The sequence below is a fragment of the Anser brachyrhynchus genome (assembly GCF_964034855.1).
Source record: "Anser brachyrhynchus genome assembly, chromosome: 1".
NCBI lineage: Eukaryota > Metazoa > Chordata > Aves > Anseriformes > Anatidae > Anser > Anser brachyrhynchus.
Genome location: NC_137694.1, coordinates 121,914,258 through 121,936,031, shown reverse-complemented (window position 1 = coordinate 121,936,031; position 21,774 = coordinate 121,914,258). Strand labels below are relative to the sequence as shown.

The following is a 21,774-nucleotide window of genomic DNA, read 5'->3' as shown; positions in this document are numbered from 1 at the left end:
CAAAGGACTGGCTAAGATTACAGTTAGTCTAGACATTTGGGGAAAAAATGAAACAATGGGATTGAAACTGTATAGCAAAAAAAAAAAAAAAGGCTTCTAAACAAGCATACTTGTTAGTAATTCATGATTGTGAGGTTACAATTCTCCAGGAGATATTGTATACACAACTATGCATGGTTGTGAATCTAAAATTCCTAATATTGAATCTGAATTTGTCACCAACTCCTTAACCTTTAGAACCAGTAAGTTTGCAATGTCTTCTTCTACTACTCATTTTATAACAAAAGCTTTAACAGCACAGAGAAGCTACAAGTGCATTTCTGAATTTTTCACATACATACCTGCTATTACAGCAGTGTGATTTTCCCCACATGTAACGTTATGTATTTTACGCCTCCTCAAGTGTTCCACAGACTTTGGTACTGACGTTTCAAAAGTAAGAGTGCCATGTCCCAGCTGCCCATACTGTCCAAGTCCAAAAGTATATACATCTGTCTCTGAAAATGTACAGGCAAAGTTAACAAAAAATATGCTGCTACAGGAAATTCTTTACTCAGAGGGTGGTGAGGCCCTGGCACAGGCTGCCCAGAGAAGCTGTGGATGCCCCATCCCTGGAGGTGCTCAAGGCCAGGCTGGATGGGGCTTTGGGCAACCTGGTCTGGTGGGAGGTGTCCCTGCCCATGGCAGGGGGGTGGAACCAGGTGGTCTTTAAGGTTCCTTCCAAACCAACCCATTCTGTGATTCTATGATATATTATAACCTGCTTTCTATTAGCCAAATGAAAGCCAAATGACATCAGCATCAAAAAGCACTGTTTCATCAATTAAAAAAATACCATTTAATTAAATTTATCAGTTAATAACAAAATAAAATAGAAAAGAGGCAACAATATGCAGAATATAATTTTGAATGGTTTAGTATTTAATATTTCTAACATAACTGCAAATAATCCACAGACCACATGTACACAAAATATTAGCCAATACAAAATGTTATGGGAGATCATGCACCACAATTATCTCAAGACCACAATGTTTAGTGCATTTTCAAGTACAATAGCCTAATCTTAATTTCTGGTTACCTACATATATACTGTATGACCCCAAATGTAATAGAATAGACCTCTTTAAAACACAACTGATATGTGTGGAAGAAGATCCTGGAACAATAACAGAAGAGGTTTCAGTATTGTCTTTGGCTACCAAATCAACCCTGCATTAAATATAGAGAACATTATAACTGTGTTATCTTGTTACAGAATAATAATCTTTCCACATTCATATTTTTTCCATTTAATGGACTGTCTGTGCCAGGAAAAAAAATGTGATGATCTCCAAGAAAATAAAGATTGTTGGTGTGTCCATCCCTTGCACTCCATCACAACAGGAGATGACTGTGAAGCTTAGAAATCTTGATGAGGTGATGCATGAAAAGAGAAATTCAAATACTACATATTTTTGGGAAGACATTTTCTTGGAATTTTACTTCCTGGGTGGTTTTGCTTGTTTGCTTGTTTTTATGTAGTTTGTTTTGTTTTGTTCTGTTTTGTTGTTGTTGTTTTTCTGCATGTAGGCAACAAAGGAAAAGCTGGAAAAATAGTAATTAAAACTTGTAAAAACTTAATGAAAATCTGTGAAGGATTGGGAAGGACAAAAAAAAAATCCTACCTCAAGCAAAAAGAACTGTGACTTGGGAGCAATATATCCTTACATCATGATTATGAACACAGTGCAGAGCACGCCTGCTCTTGCCATATGGATGCCATCCCACCAAAAACCTCAGCATCTTCAAGAACAAGGCAGGAATAGGCATTTACATCTGAATGTGTAAAAAAAAGAATCGAAGGAGAATCTTTCCTTTTTGAGCACTTCGAGTTAAGGACAGAAGGTCACTGGAATAGCCAAGTAAGTGTCAGCACCACAAAAGTAATTTATTCTGTGCAACTCTTTTGTTGTTGCTCTTGCACCAGCAACAAACCACAGAAATATTAAAACCAAATTATGTTACCATTCACTCCAAACTAATCTTTCACTACCTTCAAGGAAAGAGAAAGCAGACAATGGACCAGATTTGATACTACCACCATAGTAGCACACTTACCGCTTTATACAGAACTTCAATTTCAAAGGAACCATGATGAAATACTGTAACACTAAATATGGAAATTTTCTTTTTAGAAAACAGTTTGCCCTTTCTGCCCCTTTCAAAATTGTTCCATATAAAGATGTCACGAATTTACATCATAAAAAAAAAAAAAAGGTCTCTCACTATTTTAGATGGGAGATGCAAAATACTCAGTAAAGTAATTTTTCTACTAAATGTAATAGTAAAGCTCCCTCTACTGGAAATTTCAGCACAAGAAAGCACTGAACATCTTTGGGGATCTTTAAAAAAAATCTGACATTTTGACTTTCTGGATAAGAATCAATACATGATTCCTGAAAGATACCTCACTCTAAGTGAACTGAAGAAGTCTTACCTTCGTTTTAGGAAATGGCTTTCTCAGGATGGCTGATTCCATAAATCCTATTTAAAAGTATGCCATTTGACTTTCTACTTTGAAAAACAGAAGATCTTGTAATTTTCAAAATATACATCTCTATCTGATTCACATAATTATTTTGAGTGAAGTTGGAGTTTTTTCATATTATCTTTAATTGCAATATGCAATATGCAACGCCTTTTTCATAAAACAGGCGAGACCTCTAAAGGCATTTGTGTTTAGAGATGTTAACTTCAAAAGTACAGGATACTATTTTCTTCCCCCATTGCTACTGACAATGAGGAGAAGAGATCAATCCTAAACCAGTTTAGAGTACCTTCATAAGAAGAATGAATTTCTCTTCTACCTCCAAATACCACAGGCACCTAAATTTAGCTCCTCCTAAAATTTGCTTATTAGTCATTTATCAAGGTACAGAAAGACAAAAACCTTGCACCATTCTTAAATGATTCATCTCTTGTGCATAAGCGAGGCCTAACCTCAGTAATAATTCCACTTAGCAGAAATGGGGATCAACAGAAGTCTGTGGCAAAGCAATCTCACAGACTTGGTGAGAAAATGACAGAGCTAACTCCATTCTGAACTTGAATTTGCAAACAAAATTGCTGACAACATGAATACAAAAGGGGATACAGTCCCATGGTTGCTGACTTCTTACTGTTGTCAGTCCCAACAATGATATGATTAGATGAAACACCACCAAAAGGGCAGATGTCACTTCCCCATTCTTCTCTCTTGCTTGCACTGTATCCTCTGTCCACCTGGCTACACAGTAAGACAGCTCAGCTCAGTAAGCCAGGTTGTTGCTTTTTTGCTTTTTAACTCATGTGGTTTCCTGTGGAATGGTCAAGACAGTACCAGAGTGGTATAAGTGGAGAGGAAAGACACACGGCCGCAACAGCATGCAGGGAGCACCTTTTCCTCCAGTGCTTTAGTGAAGCATGAGGATGGCTCAGCTGTGTTAACAGCACGCAGGGGAAAGAGCCCAAGTCCTGTCTTGGCCTCTTGGGTACTGGGATTGCTTCTCCTTTACTTCCTGTATTTCCTATTTTGGAAGAACAGGGATATTTCCCACTGTGTTCAAAAGGACACCAACCACTTCTACAAGCTTCTTCTGGAGTACATAACAGCTCTCCAATCTCAATGACAGTTGTCACTATAAATATAATAGTCCTAGACAAAAAATGTATAGTTTTCAGATATTTTTTTTAACACACGCTATTTGCTGAAAGAACTGAGGGAGCTCCAAGAGTCCCCAAGATCCGTGCATTCTTTGCTACATATTTGAGGCTACATACAAAGTTAAAAACCTGCAGAAGAATAACAGAAACAGTTATGCTCACAGAATCTCCATATGTCTTCATTTCCCTTGAACATTATTACTACTACTCTGTCAATAGGCTATTCAGTCTTACTAGAGCTTTATTTTTGAATAGCTTACGCAGAAAAATGTTACTGTAAAAATCAGCTGTTGACATAATACTCAGTTTTACCACAGCTCATAATTGGATTTGGAGATTTCAGTATCAATAGTATGCAGACTTAAGAATTGTTTGAAAAATCTAGATAATCCTATACAGTTTGAACAGTCTCTCAGTTCTGTCATAAAAAGGTATAGCTTTTTCATCCTTCTCATTCTCTTTCAAAAGGGTATCTTGACTTCCTTTTCTTTTTAAGACCTTGAAACAGAAGATAAAAAATCCATCATTTTACATGCTAACACACTAATGTGTTGTATTGTAATGTCGAGTGACCCATTCTCCAAGAACTGCTTTACTTCTTTCCTTTGAAGAGATATCTTTGCTTTCCCTCCCTTCAGAGAATAAAAGGAGGTAATACATCCTTTTATAGAGAGGATTATTCCCAGAGGATCTGTCATCATTTGGAAAAAAAAAAAAAAAGATACTGAGGCCACTCCCAATCATCTGTTTCTTCTCCAACTTCTAGATTCACAAGTTGCTTTCATGCTACTTTTTAAAAGGCTTTATTGAAAAAGTACACAACTCGGGATTGTTGTGCTCTCGTTTCTTTTGAAGATGATGGTACCAACAGCTTTCATTTTTGGTAGAAAGCTTTTGAAAGAATCATGGATAACAGTTTTTTTAGTCTGAATGAAAGAAATCACCTGAAATGAGGATATGATCTTCATGAACTGGCTGCTAAGACTGTTATGAAATGAGTAAGTTTGTGCTGCTACAAAGAGAGAAAACTTTTGCAGCAACTGAATTTTAACTGTTCTATTTATTCTCTAGAACGAAAGCAAATATTAAAGGAAGAAGTAACAATAAGAGTTGTAGAGAAGATGTTTTCCAATCCCATATTCAAAATCTCTAAAACCTTGTATATTTAAAAAGTGTTTTTTTTTTCATTTTCTTTTCCTTTTTTCCCCCTTATTACTGTTATCAATTAATAGTGATATTTAATTTTTTGTTCTTTAGAAAAAAAAAAAGTTTCCCATTTTGGAATTTCAGACCACAAAATTAATTATTTTCCATTCTAGATTCTACCATTTACTCCAATACATTGCTGGAGAGATTCCAAACAGCAGTTTGATTTAATAACCCAGATAACAATGGTTCTTACCATGCAAAATTACCAATAGAGTAGATAAGACAGTCATAAGAAAGAAATCAAATGAAGTGCTTTGGAATAGACTAATTATGCATGAGAGTCAGGAAGAAACTTCTCTCATACTCAATAAGATAACTGGATTATGCTTTCTTCTAATTTGATGATCCCTAAGTAGAACTGATGACAAGAAACGAACAAAGATGTACAACAGTTTCTCCCTATGATATTTGCTCCTGTCTTATTCCTATGTTAAATGAGATAGATGAAACAGAAGAATATACAATAACCAGACACTCACTCCTTATTGTTTAAGACTGAAATGACACACCCTGAAAAACTGGAAAGACCCCGGTAAGATGAAAACTGTATCAGCATACATGGTGTTACTAAAGCCAAACAGTACCCATTTGTACATGACATGAAATTCAGGATTTCTGCAAAACTGTACTAGTTTAGGAATTTACAAATTTAAGAAACTAATCTTAAAAGAGATATGTTTCTCAGGCTCGTTAAGCTATATCCCTCTTCAGAATTTTGAATTTGTGGTCACACCACTTCATCTCAGGATGCAACATACGCTCCAGTATGTATTCCAAATTGACTTTATGGTGTAAAGCCTAAAATGCACATATGCTACACTCACTTTTTAAATGATTACAGTGGCCCAATATAGCTTGTTTCCCAAATACTTTTCACAAGTTTGAGTCAGAAAAATTTCTGTATGTCAACACCACTGACAATGCACCCTTCACTTGAGATATTTCTATTAACTTTACTCTTTTGTTCAAAGTGTCTGAGGCAGAATTTCATAGCTGTAGCCTATTTAATGATAGAATCATAGATCTATAGAATACCCTGAACTGGAAGGGAGCAACAAGGATGATCAAGCCCAACTCGTGGCTCCACAAAGGACTACCTAAAATCAAACTGTATGCCTGAAAGCGTTGTTGAAATGCTTCTTGAACTCCAGTAGGCTCAGTGCCATGACCGAATAGAGCCTGCACCAGTTCCCAATCACCCTGTCATTGAAGAACCTTTCCCTAACACCCACCCTCACCCTCCCCTGTCCCAGCTCCATGCCGTTCCCTCGGGTCCTGTCGCTGTCCCCAGAGAGCAGAGCTCAGCGCCTGCCCCTCCGCTCCCCTCGTGAGGGAGCTGCAGGCCACCATGAGGTCTCCCCTGGGCCTGCTCTGCTCTGGGCTGAACAAACCAAAGGACCTCAGCTGCTCCTCATACATCCTGCCCTCTAGACCATCATTTTCGTAGTCCTCCTTTGGACACTAATAGTTTTATATCCTTTTTATACCGTGGTGCCCCAAACTGCACACAGTGCTTAAGGTGAGGTCGAACCAGCACAGAGGAGACCAGGACAATCCTTTCCCTCGACCAGCTAGTAGTGCTGTGCCTGATACACCCCAGGGGATGGTTGGCCCTCCTGCCTGTCAGGACACACCGTTGACTTGTATTCAACTTGCCGTCAACCAGAACCCCCAGATCCCTTTCCACAGGGCTGTGCTCCAGCCTCTCATCACCCAGTCTGTACCTCAACCCAGGTGCAGAATCCTGTTCTTGGTCTTGTTAAATTTCATACAGTTGGTGATTGCCCTGCCCTCTCACTTGTCAAAATCTCTCCGCAAGGCCCCTCTACTCTCCCCTGTTGAGGTAGTCAACACCTAATTTAGTATCATCTGCAAAATTACTTAGCATGTTTAGTATTACTTATTTGAGTCCCGTGTCCGAATGATTAATAAAAACACTGAAGAGAACTGTCCCTAAAACGGAGTATTTGGGAACCCCACTAGTGACTGTCTGCCCCCATTTAAATGTAACCTCAGTTATTATAGGCCTTTGAGTTCCAACTGTCAGCCAATTGTTCGCCCACCGTATTATATGCTTGTCTAGCTGTATGCTGGGTGTTTTGTCCACAGGGCCCCTCACTACAAGAAAGACATCAAGGCCCTGGAATGTGTCCAGAGAAGGGCTACGAAACTGGTGGGGGGCCTGGAGCACAAGTCCTGTGAGGAGTGGCTGGGGAAACTGTTTTTTTTTTAGACTGGAGAAAAGGAGGCCCAGGGGAGACCTTACTGCTCTCTCCAACTACCCGAAAGGACATTGTGGGGAGCTGGGGGTTGTCCTCTTCTTGCAAATAACTAGAGTTAGAACAAGAGGAAATGGCCTCAAGTTGCATCACACAAAGTTTAGGTTGGAAATCAGAAGACATTTCTTCTCAGAAAGAGTAGTCAGGCATTGGAATGGGTTGCCCAGGGAAGTGGTAGAGTCACTATCCCTAGGGGTGTTTAAGGAAAGGCTGGACCTGGTGCTTAGGGATTTGGTTTAGTGGATGATACTAGTGGTATTGGTGGTAGGGGGATGGTTGGACCAGACGATCTTGGAGATCTTTTCCGACCTTAACGATTCTATAAGGATACTGTGAGAGACAGTATTGAAAGCTTTGCTAAAATCTAAAAAAGATTATATCAACTGGCTTCCCTTGGTCAACTAGGTGGGTAACCTTGTCATAAAATGAAATTGATTTAGTTAAACAGGACTTTCCCCTTGTGAACCTGTGTTGGCTATGACCAATGACTGTCCTGTCATTCAATTGTTTTTCAGTAACTCCCAGAATAATCTCCTCCATAACATTACTAGGCACTGAATAATAATTGCTGAATTACATTTAAAATCTTCTATCTGACCTTTCACTCTTATTACAGCAACTATCAATCTTTAGGCATTTTTGTCAGAGGATATTGTTTTCTTCTTCTCTTGACCCAACTGGAAGTACTGGCACTCAGCACTTTGATCATCAACTGACAGCTAAGCCAGCACTGAATTTCTTATGTGTCTTCTATTATATCATCTATTTCCATAGGCAAATAAATCTTACATAGCAAGACATTGATTTACTATGGTGTTTTCTTCATTTTTTTTGGCATTTATAGTTTGCCTCTGCGTTCTACTTTTATCTCCTGTAAGATTTAACTATAATGCAAATATCATCCAGGTCTACATCTTCCTACAAAATCTCTGTATAAGTCATTTGTTTTAATGAAATTTTATCACATGAAATACCATTAAAACAAAATATCTTTTGGTTGGTTTGAGATTTATGGTCAAAAAAATCAATAATGATAATCTAATTCTTTCTGCTGAACTTCACTTTATAACCCATAAAATAATGCTAGGATTTATATATTTGCTAGCTTTAAATCTATGGTAATTTTTTTCCTAATAATGATAATCTGATTTCATGTAAAGAAATTTATTTTATGACAGAATACTGCCAGGGTGAGACTGTATGTTGGTGAAAGAACAGAGACAAAGCCTTTGAAATGTAGACAAATGCTTGCATTATTTCCTGGATTGGCTACTGTTGTTTCCTCTTCATACTCTTCCCAAAGGAGTTTTGATTTACCCAGAATCTTGCAGCTTGTCTCATCATTACACATAACTATTTCCAGCACATCCACCTTTATTCTCTCCAGTGACTTGCAGTACAATATCACATCAAATTACTTAAAATCCCCCCCAGATAGATTTTCAGTTTATATTTTAGAAACTTTAATTTCATAACCTTGAAGGCACTCTGCCAGATTGACAACAGATGACTACTTAGCATTTCCAAAATACAGATTTAAGGACTTACAAAACCTACTTGTTTTCATAGCTTCTGCATTTTGATAGAAGATTAATTACAGGCATGCTATACAGTTGTGGAATTCATAAAAGCTAAAACTGATAATTTTGAAATCATCTGTGGGCAAAGTCAAACACCCCTTTCCTGCTTCTATAGTATTTTATAATTATTAAATCCAATGAATAGAAATTTTGACAGGCAGATGGCAACTCAAACAGGATGGTCAGGAAAGGTGGAGAAGAAGGAAAGAGTCTTCTGTTTGAATTACTGAAGCTCCCAGAAGCTCCCAGGAATAAGATACATGATTAGATTAAAACAAGACAGCCACAAGAAAAGCTATAATGGGAACATGGAAAGAACTATGCCAGCACATTACAGAAAAACATAACACGCTTTCTGAAGGAGAAGGCAGACTGACTGTTCCATACTTCCCTGGATCCTACTATTTCTTCTTTGATCACAGAGATACTATAATCACTGAGATGCCCCAGTTTTTTAAATGCGTCCATCCTTATGATGGAAAATTCTACTTAACATCTAACTTAACCTGTGTTGCAACCAGAGTCCTACTCTGAGATCCCACAAAGAGAACAACTGATTACCTTCCTTCTAAGGAGGAATTTATGCCAGTGAAAAGTGGTGCCATGTCTCTCCTTAGTTTTCTCTTTCTTAGCTTAATCAGTTCCCCTTTTTTAAAACTTTCCTCTCAAGGTATGTTTTCTTAACCTTTGACATCCCTGTTGTTTCACTACGGAATCTCCAAATCATTTTATGCCTTTTCAAAAATGCAATGATCAAAATGTACACACTGTTCCAGCAGAACTCATAAAAGTCCTTCATGCAGTGGAATGTAAACTTGGTGGTTTTGCACATGTATTGGGTTTGGTTTACGTGGCAAGGTTTTGGCAGCAGGGGGGCTGCAGGGGTGGCCTCTGTGAGAAGAGTTCAGAAGCTGCCCCTTGTTAGATATGGGCCAGTTTCAGCAGGCTCCAAAGGGACCCACTGCTGCCCAAACCCGAGCCAGTAAGTGATGTTTGCACCTCTGGGAGAGCAGATTTAAGACAGGGAAAAAACTCTGCTGTTCCACAGCGGCTGGGAGAGCAAAGAGTGAGACCCAGCCCTGCAGCCCCCCAGGTGAGTGCAGCAGGAGGGCAGGAGGTGCTCCAGGCAGGCAGCAGCAGTTCCCCTGCGGCCTGTGGAGAGGCCCCTGGTGGAGCAGGCTGTCCCCCTGCAGCCCATGGGTCCCACACGGAGCAGATCTCCACGCTGCAGCCCGTGGAGGAGCCCACGTGGAGCAGGTGGATGTGGCCTGGAGGAGGCTGCGGCCCATGGAGAGCCCCCGCAGGAGCAGGCCCCGGGCCGGAGCTGCAGCCCGTGGAGAGGAGCCCACGCAGGAGCAGGGGGTCTGGGGGGAGCTGCCGCCCGCCCGTGGGGGACCCGTGCTGCAGCAGTTTGCTCCTGGGGGATGGATGGACCCCGTGGTACGGAGCCGTGTGGGATCAGTGCTGGAAGAGCTGCTGCCTGTGGGCAGCCCCCGCAGGCTCAGTTCGGGCAGGACGGCATCCCGTGGGAGGGACCCCGCGTGGAGCAGGGGCAGAGGGTGACCGTGGGGGAGCGGCGGAGACGAAGCATCAGGGACTGACCGCAGCCCCCATTCCCCATTCCCCTGCACTGCTCAGGGTGAGGACATAGAAGAGGGTGGATGTGGGGAAGGTGGTTTTGGTTTGCTCTTAATTCTCGCTGTTCTAGTCTGCCAGTGATAGGCAATAAATTATATTCATCTCCCTACACTGAGTCTGTTCTGCCCATGATGATAATCGTTTACTGAGCTCCCTGTTAATCTCAACCCCTGAGCCCTTTTGATCTTACTTTCTCTCCCTTGCCCTTTGAGGAGAGGGAGTGACAGTGGTTGTGGTGGAACACAGCTGCCCAGCTGAGCAAAACCACCACAACAGGCAACTTCTTTTTACATATCTACAATGTTACTACTAAAAGCACTATATGGCTATCTTCTTTGCAATGTGCAGTCCTCTATAGTTCCATACCTGATTCCAGAGAATCCCTGTTAAAAGCTATTGAAAAGCCTCATGAAATTCAAAAGATAATAAGATCTATTGGCTATTACCTTCTGATAGAAGAAATTGTATTGGTCTTATAATATTGTCTGAATTATCTTCCAATTGTTTATGAACAGGCTGTTTAATTGTCTCAACACTTCTACACAGCTAAAGAAGTTACAGTGACTGATCTGTAATTTTCAGGGTCTTTTAAACCCCTCATCCATCCTTCTGAAATTTTCAAGAAAACCTTGCATATTTCTAAGAGTCTCAATTCTTGAAGTTGTTCAGGTTGAATTTTCATTAGGCCCAGACTGTTTGGAAACATTCAATGTAATAATAAGGATCTAACTTATTTCTCTGTTCTTTCCAAATTTCCTTTTCCATTTTACTATTTGTGTATTACAGCTGATTACAAAAGACATTGCTTTTCTCTCTTATTACTTATAATTTTTTTTTCTGTTTAAAACAATCCTCCATATTGACAAAAAAAATAAAATTAAAACACATAAAATAACACTTAAAATAAACACTTAGCTATTTTGAGGCCAAATGGTAGGAATTTTTGTTCTGACAATGGCTATGAACCTCCTAAATTCCTACCTCCTAAAACCGTAACATTATTTTGCATACTGTGAATCTATCTAGGCACAGTCAGCCAATGAATGCATTTCAACACATAAAATTATGACAAATATATACTAAAAATAATTCTTTTTGAGTTTCTCATTCAAATTTCTAGAAATACACTACCATTCTTGGTGTGTTTTAAGTGTTGTATAGCATCCTATTTCCTTTACTCACTCACTCATCCAAAACTTTAAAAAGTATTTCTTATATGCACAAAAAAGTAGTTAACTATCATTTTCTCTGGTACTTACCGTACCGGGCATCACCTCAAAGTTGTGAGACAAGCCATTTTATCCCACCCACTGATACCCTCTGTAACTGGTGGAAACAGCTCTAATCACTGAGAAGACTTCCCATTCAAATCAGCTGATTGAGATATTTCAAAATGTGCTAAAAAAGATTTGTAAAACAGTAATATAGACCATATTTCATCTTCCAAGTATTATAATTTCAACCCTGTGAACTACTATATAACAGTTTTATTCAATGATTTTTATATACTTGTATGATATGTTTAATATGCTGTATCTGAACTAGTTTTATACGCATGTGAAAGATTCTGCTCACCTTAATACAGAATTCACCTGAAGTCACAGGTGTTGCCTGTATTACAAGAGATATTTAATCCATTTAGGCATCCATTAGATTGTGCAACTTTTTCGCTATTTCAACAGCTAATTGGAAAGTGACTTTCTAAACACCGCATATTCTGGGTCATTTAAATTTACTACAGATTGGAAGACTTCATCTAAGACTTCCTCCCCACACTCCCAACACTAATTTCAAGCTCCTCAGAAGAAAGAAACATTGATCACTGGTTTTGCGCTAGGAGGTGTTAGCTTGTTAGGATCCCAGTAAGAAAGGCTCTCAGACTTGTAAAGTATCTCTTAAAACGCTATTTATTGGGGATAACACTATAAATAAAAAAAAAAGAGATTGGTACAAATAATCTTACATCCCTTCATATGCTGGGAAACCTGAGCTACGTGGAATTGAATGTGCCTCCAACCATGCACAGCATGCCACACAGATTCCATCCACAGAAAGGTTACCCTGTTTTGGTCAGTTGAGCTCTTACAGGGTTTTCTTACACGAAAAAAAAAAAATCAATTCATCATTTTCACTGTCAAACAAAAATGACATTCACATGGGAATGTGAAGTTTTAGATAAAGGCAAGAGCACGCAGGTGAGATAACCATTGGTACTGAGTAAGCGCTGCCTGTAAGCTCTTCTGTTACAATTAGCTTGCAAAGTTTATCCTCCAGCAAAGGGCTAGCACAGCACAGCGCAAGCCTGCACTTACTCAGGTTAACCATCGTGTGGATTTCTACCTCCCTGATATACAATGGTCTTCTGGTTAGCATCACTACAGAATCTTACTTTACAGTGGGATGAAAATTATTTAAAACAAATTGAGATTACTAAGTTATAGGGCTGTAAAAAGGCAATTAAATACCTTACCTGTAAGCACTACTGTGTGTTCTCCACCACAAGCAACCTTATTAACCTTTTCCATAATTCCCAGTACAGGCTGTGGGACTCTATTGTTCTTCAGCTGTTCAGGCAATAATCCCAGTTTCCCATTCTCAGGTTCTCCAAAAGTATAGAGCTCACCATCTCCTGTGAAAATACAGAAGAGAAGAGGACTCACACAAAGCACTCAGAAACAAGTCTGGATCATCTAGACAGCTGCAGACTCAAGTCAGTAAAACAGAAAAGTATATGAACCTTACAGGACAACTGAACATATTTGTATGATGTCCAAATAGCTGTGTATGTGCATTAGTATGCCTTGATGGGACTTGGAGGAGCTAAATTTTAACACCACCTTCTTCACAAGGTAAGAATCATTGCCTGCAAGGAATATAGCCAGGGAAAAACAAAACAATAAACATCCCATGTCAGAGAGGTTATTATTCCTTCTGTAATCAGTATTCATCTCAACTGAAGTTGTTCATAATAGTCTCAATTAAAACAGAAAATCTTGATGGAAAATACACACTTTCTTCTTGTGAGATACAGAGAAAAAATAAAAAAGCTGAGTAAATGATATGAAATTGCATGAAGTCCAGACAAGAAGAGTTATATATCAACAACAGTGGTTCCACAGCAATAACTCCACCAGAAATAAGTTCAGAAAAAATACTGAGACAAAACTGTTTCAAATACATTCCTGCAGCCTCTTTCTGATCTGCCAGAAAATGATATCAGAAGAGCTTTCTGATTTACCCAGACTTTTTACAAATTCAGTTCAAAATCTGTTCAATCCAAAGTTTGGGTAACTTATTTTACTTTCAAAGTTTCCTTTGCTTCATCTTTCCAATTACCTCTTTTGATTTTTCACTACTATGGAAGTCTAAAGTACCATTCAATATAGATCCTAAAGTACCGTTCTCCTAAAGTACTATTCAGTATAGCATCCTTCTACAGTAGTTAAAGAACTAACATGTAAAATGTATTTTCCATTGCTATATTTACAATTTATCTACTTCCTGCATTTCTGATTTTCTGTGCTAATGGGCCTCCCCACTATTCTAATAGGTCAGAGTGAGGTTTTGTTGGGAAATGTTTCCTTACTGTCATGAACGGCTTTAAATTAATAGCTGAGTGTTCTCCACTCCAGAGAAAAATGAGTTCTATGGAATAATATCTTCTTAGCAAATCATGGCCCAAAGTTTACATGTGAAAATATTTACCCTGCAAACATCAACACACGCTATTTTGTAAGAAAAAGTTTGGTTTTTAATCTAATTTGGTTAATTTTTAATCTAATTTGCACATGGATAAGCAGAACTCTCACACGGAGCTAGTCCAAGACAATTAAACATTTAGACTAATGTAGGAGCTGTCTGCTCAAGGGAAATTTGAAGACATAGCTACACTTACGTAATCCACATAATAACAAACCACATACTTATACTGCATTACTAATGCTCAGTCATCAGAAGCACACATTTACAATACTTTTGGAAACGTACATTTATGTTTCTGTACAAAATGTACTTTTGCTTTTAGAGGGATACATTTAGTGCTCACAAATTTGCTTTTACAGAATTCAGAGGCATTACTATTGCACTATGCACAACAAATGTTTGAGAGATTCATATTCAAAAGCTCTAAATTCATTGCCAATATTAAAGTTGAATTAACTTTAGAAATGCTGTTTTTTGCCCAATGACACTGAAAATAGATGTGCTCGCAGTGTTTCAAAGCTGAAGCCTTATTTATGTGTTCAGAACTGTTCATTAGAGAAGTCCCACTCTCTCCACTGAACATAAGCAGGGAATAAGAAAACGAACTTACTACTAGTTTTGTGTTAGCCTTTTTTCTTAGCATAGCTGCTATGTTTGTTACTTTTCATTCCACTTTGTCAGCCAAAACTTAAAATTTGGGAATTTAAGGTTAGTGACAATGACCAGAAAAATAAGATTACATAAAAATAGAAAATATGATCTAAAAGTAAACTAATGCATCAAAATGTAAAGTAGAAAAAATGAAGCTATATATGCTTTCTAAAAAGCGAATGAGATTAGCCACATTATCAAAATCAAGTTAATAAAAATGGAAGAATATAATTCAAAATGAACTGAGGTTTATTAAAACTTGAGTGTTACAAGCCAAGGCAGGAAAGGATTTTTTTTGAATTTTTAATTCTGAGGATAAGAAAGTCAAAACTGGTGTCAGTTAGAAATGGGTCTTTTTTATTCATTTTTCCTTACTTTTACTCTGGCAATATACTCATTTAAAACTTCCTTTTGCATGAATAAAAACTGAGCAAGAATTTCAAGTAGCAAAACTACAGCTTCACTACGCATAGCTATGGGATGACTAGTTACTAACATGTTTTCATTTAAGCTGTCTGACATATTCCAATAGATAAACTAGATTCAACGTGTTTTTCCTGGCAAAGTCTTTGCCAGTGACACTTTTTCTTTTTTCCTCTGTGGCGCATGACTCAACAATTTGTGCTGAACAGTGACTACAGCAGTTGGTGCACACACAGAGCAGCACTGAGACCGCCGTTGCCAGGACCTTCCATAAAAATGGAATGGAATGGAATGGAATGGAATGGAATGGAATGGAGTAGAGTAGAGTAGAGTAGAGTAGAGTAGAGTAGAGTAGAGTAGAGTAGAGTAGAGTAGAGTAGAGTAGAGTAGGTTTAGTTTAGTTGGAAGGGACCTACAAAGATCACTGAGTCTAACTTTTTGGCTAATCAAAAGTTAAAGCATATTATTGATGACCTCATCCAAATAAATGCCTCAAACATGAACAGGCATGGGGCATCAACCACTTCACTGAAACCTGTTCCAGTGTTTGACTACCCTCACTGTAAAGAAATTTTTCCTAATATCTGGTCTTGGCACAGCTTTGTGCCATTCCCACGTCCTGCCACCAGTTACCAGTGAGAAGAGACCAGTGCCTCCCTCTCCATTTCCCCTCCTCAGGAAGCTGTGGAGAGCAATGAAGTCAAGAAGGGTTCTGATGCATTCAGAAAACCCTCAAACTACCATGTCTTTTAATGAAACAGTGCTTCTACTCACATCCTCTCAGAGGAAGTAATTCTGGAGCCGTCATGCTGATCTAAGATGTATGCTACCTTTGTTACCAGTAGTCTACGAAAAGAAAAAAAAAAGATCTAAATTATGAAGTATTTTCTTCAAATGAAGCCTGAGGATAGGTTTTCAATGAATTTTACTTATAGGGAGAATTTGAAGTATGTCTCATATTTTATAGTAATGTTCATTCTGGACAAAAAATTTAAAAAAAAAAAAGTTATGCATTTTTTAAGACACCTAAGCTTCAAATCTATTTAAATTCATAAATCAGTCAATCAACTTGAAAATTCTGGGGGAAAAAAAATGTATCCCATACTCAAAGCACAAGGACTGTAAAAAGGCCATTTTTCATAAAAGCCAAATTCCTGCTTTAAATGGAAACTGGTCCCAATTCTCAGTGCAAAGCTGCAACCCAGCACTTGCATCAAAAATTTAGAACCTAACTTTGACGGCACAATATTTATATCTAAAGCTCACAATTTGGCCTCTGCCTTAGTCAAAAAAAAAAATCCCAAACTATTTTATATTGTTTTATATGGGTTCTTAGTTTTTCAAGATTACATCTGCCTCTCGCTAAGGTATGGAGTCTCCAAGTACCATGCTTCTAGGCCGCTAAGGCCAGCAACTAGACTAATTGTCTTTTCTGAATGCTGTGACTACAGATGCAATCAGGAAATAACAATAATACAACGACACTCAATGTCAAGTTTCTTGCAGGGTTTCACAGGAGTCTGGTTATTAAGAGTAACCACCACAATGTATTCACAGAGCCACATTATCTTTGGCAAGGTAATGAATCAGGTTAGCAGCTGTATTTCCTACCTACCATCATCAGAGGTGTAACCACATCCTCCTGCCTGTCCTTATTTTATCATTCATTCCTGACATTTTCTCTTTTCTTTCATTAATGACATTTTCACACAAACCATTTAAAATAACACCAATAATGTTAACAACACTTCATTTATTTGCACATATCTGTGCAGAAATGTTTCTGTTGCATGCTTCCATGCTCTTCTAAGAGGTGTTTCGTAGTCACTTCAACGTGTTTTTTAAAGAAACGGCAGACAATCTCAGCTGCTGAGAAGTGTATTTCATTTCTAAACTATGTAATGTGTTTAGACTTCTCTGTTCAGTTTGATTTTCTATTTTAATTCTGATCTTTATTCCTATGTGCAGAAACACTCTGAACAGGCCTCAGTAACAGATACTTTGCAGTTATGTGCAGCAGCATTTTTTAAATTCTGAAATACTAGCCTAAGTAACAGCAAAAAAAAAAAAAGAATTAATTGTAGCGTCAGAGTGTCTATAATCAAACCATTCCATTGACAACAAGAGGTGTCAATGCTCCCACTGGAAGATTTTATTAGGGACTGCAAGAAGAAAAAACAACAACACAAAACTTACATTTTTTGGAAGGTAAGTATTAACGTCTTAATATTCTCAGATCTGCCATGTATTTCTTCAAACAAATTCATAAACCCCAAAAAGCACTTAGGGGTTAACTACTAATGCAATTCTCTTTGAAGACACCACAGCATTTTTTTAAAAACACTACTGCACAGTAAATATTAATCCAATCACAATCTAATTAATAGGATTAGAGATTCGAATGGTCAAGCTTCCATTGACTTCCCAAACTAATCAAGTTTATTACATTTTTTAAACTTAATAATCCAGCTAACAAAGATAAACCCATTTACTAAAGTAATTTTTGAATACATTACACATCCCTTTAAGGCAAACTGTAGTCTAAAAATTATGAAGAATACCGATAAAATGTAAATAGGATCCAGTCAAACTCAGATAAATTTTCAGTACAATTATATGTGTGCAGCGCATCTGCATTTTAGGGACATTCTGTTCAAAATAAGTCCATGGAACCTGGCTATTCAATTTTTTTCCTCTCATGTGAGTCTTCTCACATATTAAACTTTCCTAATGTGGTATGTTTTCGGTATCACTAAACGCAGGTCACAGGAGCATGTCAAGGAAATGAATAAGCAACAAGGAAACAGAAAATTATCATTGCTCCTCAAAGATAGTGAGTACTGTATAAGACAGAAGAGATGAGATCTGGCTGATGGCAGGAGACAAAAGAATTGAATCACTGTATGATCTTTTGAATAAATAAAGAAAAAAATGAAATATTTTTTCCAGATTAAATTGGTTGACACCTCCTCACAGACTGGAATTCTAACCATGGAAGTCTTTGGAATGGATGACCTTTAAAACTGGTCCTTAAAAACAACTGTAAATTATATAAAAGGAAGGAATTTGGGGAACCCACAAATCTCTCTATGAGAAGGTATCTTCTCAAGGAGAATTTACTTTGACCTTGCTTATAGTTAACAGTTCTGGCAGGAGAAGCATCAGAAGATGTCTAATATATTCAATTCCTTTCTGTTTCCAAGAATGTGACTCTGTGTTAGACACCACAATAGTGGTTAGATATATCTGGGTTCCTGCCCTACGTCTCCTTCAGCGGACAGATGACGCTATAGACACTTGCCAAGCTTAGCACTTTCCGAAAAATTGTTCCCTCTTGAGTGAGTGTGGCCAAAGACCAGACAAGTAAAGATCTGTAAATGGACTCAAAAAGTGTTGCTACATTTTCAGCTACTTCTTTCTCTGTTACTTTCTCTGAGAGATACTGCTAATACAGGGAGCAAATGTCCTATGTCCACAAAAAGACTTAGTAGATAAGAAAAACTTTGGAGTTTTCTAGTACAATTGAATTACAAATTCAGATGATCAAATACCACAATTTCTATAAAAACATATTTCTATTTACTAAAAGGTTTGCATCAAGATTACACTCTTCATTGACTGCTACTGTACTTCATAGTACTTTTCTGGTAGTTAAGAACCTTAAAACATATTCCTACTGAACCTACTTGAACAATCTTCTTAAACAAAAGCTGTTTCAAAGAAATAACATCTTTAATTTAAAAAGGAAAAAAAAAGCTCAAATCTATACAACATAACTTTTTTTCTTCCTCGGTTGTCTCTTATTAATGAACATCCTGACCTGGAGAGGGCACTCTGTGACCATGCTATGTATTCTAGTGCGTCCTCATTAACCACCTTGTATGTTTTAACCCAAACATGCCTGTGATCCTACCAGCCCACTTAGCCAATATATATTTTATGTCAATTGCAAATATATTAAGAAAGGGAACCATATGGTGACATGGTCATCAGTTCAACCCTGCTACATATATCAAGTCCTACATCCTGCAACCATGTTTTATTATTAAAGATAGTATACTATTTGATGCTTTTTAAATAACAAGTCATGTTTAAAAAGACAAAATGTGCTAATTATACAGTACTGTAATAACTGGCAAAACAGGTGTTGAAAGTTTGCTAGTGACGGTTTCTTCCATTTCCTTCATAGTAATAGCAATCACAGTCTAAAAACGTTCCTTTGTATTGTGTTGAGGGAATTAATATTGATTATACACCCACCCGAACTGTTCAAATTTAATTCCTAGAAATTCAGAATCACTGTTTTTTTTCCAGATATTTCCCCCAAAATTATGTATCAAAAACACCACTAACAACTTTAAATTCTAGTGTACATGATAAAATCATACAATCAAAACATATGGAAAACCCCCCGTGCTAGACAAACTCTTAAACATAATTTCAAGCATAATTCAATGACTAAATGGCAATTTAGAGAAGAAAACCTCTTATCTCTCTTCTATAAGAATATTCCAGATACTCCATAATTATCTGGTTTGCTATGTTCTACTACCACTCAGAGGCAGACTACTGAGGATGTGAACCACTGTCCTGAGCCAGTCCAGCAAGTAATACAAGCAAGTCTCTTCCATAAGGAATAAAAGAATCCTGCCAGTAATAAAAGTATCACCTTTTTTTTCTTTTTTTAACATAAAACCTTGTAACAGCATAGTGCCTTCTTAAGTAGGCTGTAAGAAAAAGAAGGTAGCTATATTTGTACTTAGACTCAGCTTGCAGAACTTCCAAATTCGTATGAATTAATGGCTAGCATCAGGACTACAAAAATGTGTGACTATGGTCCACTTAAATTAAATGTGTAGAGCTGCTTTTAAACTCTGTGCAACAGAAGATTTTTTCACTAAAAAGCCCAACACTAAACTTCTATGCTACTTACAATATCAGTCAAAGAAAACTGCAAGGGCCCAAAGGAAAATAATTTTTCTTCAAATTTCTTTTTTTTCCCAAAGGAAAATAATCAAAAAATATTTCTCATTTCACCATAAAAAGGTCATCTGTGTGCCAGTAGTTTCAGGAAGGTAGAGTCAGGCTCAACTTTTGCAGGATTTCCAGATACTAGAGGCTGAAAATTAAGATCTCCCATCCCCCAACCAGGCTTGTTTAAACAGTAATGGGTTCAACAAGTCCTCATTTTCATTGGTGATAACCAGCTTATCTTCTTATTAATATTTTAAGGGGATCCATTTCTCTCACTCAGTTGTTACCCTAATTCCTTTTTTTCATCCCCCTCCATTAACAATTTCCACTTCCTCAGAGAACCTGGCACACACTGTTATCTCCTTGATCTTAGACGCTTGCCCTCAGCCCACCTTTTAATGAGAGCTTTGTCAGATCCCATTGCGATCTTGTCAGAACTTCAGCTCTTGGCTCTAAGGCAGAAATACAGACCTTCTTACTATATCCTTGAATTAAGGGTCTTCTTTTTTTTTTCCGTTTATTTCAAGTTCAGGAAGATGTAGACTTCCCAACAGGTTTAGAGCTCCTGATCAGTCAGAGGTATTTTGTTCATTTATTGTAATAAGGCATCTGTAGTAGAAGTTGCATGCTACCAGCATAACACCTAATTAATACCTCGACACCGTAGGAAGCTCTCATTCTGTTAACAGCATGTTCTCAGAGAGCTGTATAGATATTCTATGTGGAAAAGTAATATTTATCAAGTTGATGGAGTAGTTACTGGGTACCTATTAAAGGCTTTACAATCAAAACTATTGATCCTTCAAAATCTTTAATTACTCTTACTCTAATTTGCTATACTGTGAAGCTTAATAATGTTAATATATGGCTGAGAGGAATTCATAGCTGCTCACACTTAACACTATCCATACTGACTGATAAATTCAACCACATGGGCATTGTTAAAAAATGAGTGGTATCACCACTTCGTAAAAAAAAAAAAAGAGGCGGGAATATGTAGAGATGGCTTGGAGAACAGACACCAACTTACTGTAGGGTATGCTTCTCCTCGCAATGTATATTGCCTAATTGACTTAAAAACCTAAGAATAAGACGTAACATCAAACTTTGACAACAATGTTGCACTGCTAGTAAATGAGATTAATTTTACCTCAAAACATAGTAAGTCTATTCAGTATTTGTATTTTCTAGATGATCATCAAACAAACAAGTGTAATTTCAAGAAGAACTGGATTATTGAAACCATAGTATTAATCTACATTTGTCATAACCTTCATGAAAATAAAATTATGTATAAGACAGTCATTCTTCCTAATATCCTTCATTGTGTATATGCAGAACATTTACTGCGATTTTTTTTCACGGGATTGTTAAATCAATAATAATAAACAATTACAGAGTAGATTATATATAAATTCTCCAAATAAGTGAAACGGTACCATGTTTTAGAGAACCTCTCACCAATAAAAACTCCCAGTGCGATACAAAACCACACAGATGACTTTCTCAGAACAGTTTGTAACAACTATGGCCTGTATAGTTTCAAAAGTAATGAATGTCTTATTAACTACCTTTACCAATAAAACAACCTGAGAACCAGTGATTTGTCTCTGCTAACCATTATCTCATCCTCT

General features: G+C 37.5%; 1 protein-coding gene and 1 long non-coding RNA gene across 2 annotated transcripts in view; one reads left to right on the top strand and one right to left on the bottom strand.

Moving 5' to 3' along the window:
• Positions 1-21,774, bottom strand: part of RPGR (retinitis pigmentosa GTPase regulator) — a 50,091-nt gene that overhangs the window by 13,035 nt on the left and 15,282 nt on the right. Inside the window, 2 exon segments of the mRNA XM_080576309.1 lie at positions 342-497; positions 12,861-13,019. Coding sequence (XP_080432435.1) covers positions 342-497; positions 12,861-13,019 — 315 coding nt within the window.
• LOC308187900 lies at positions 13,040-21,769 on the top strand. The gene is made up of 3 exons (XR_013944997.1): positions 13,040-13,100; positions 20,668-20,719; positions 21,332-21,769. It is a non-coding gene; the product is annotated as an uncharacterized lncRNA (long non-coding RNA).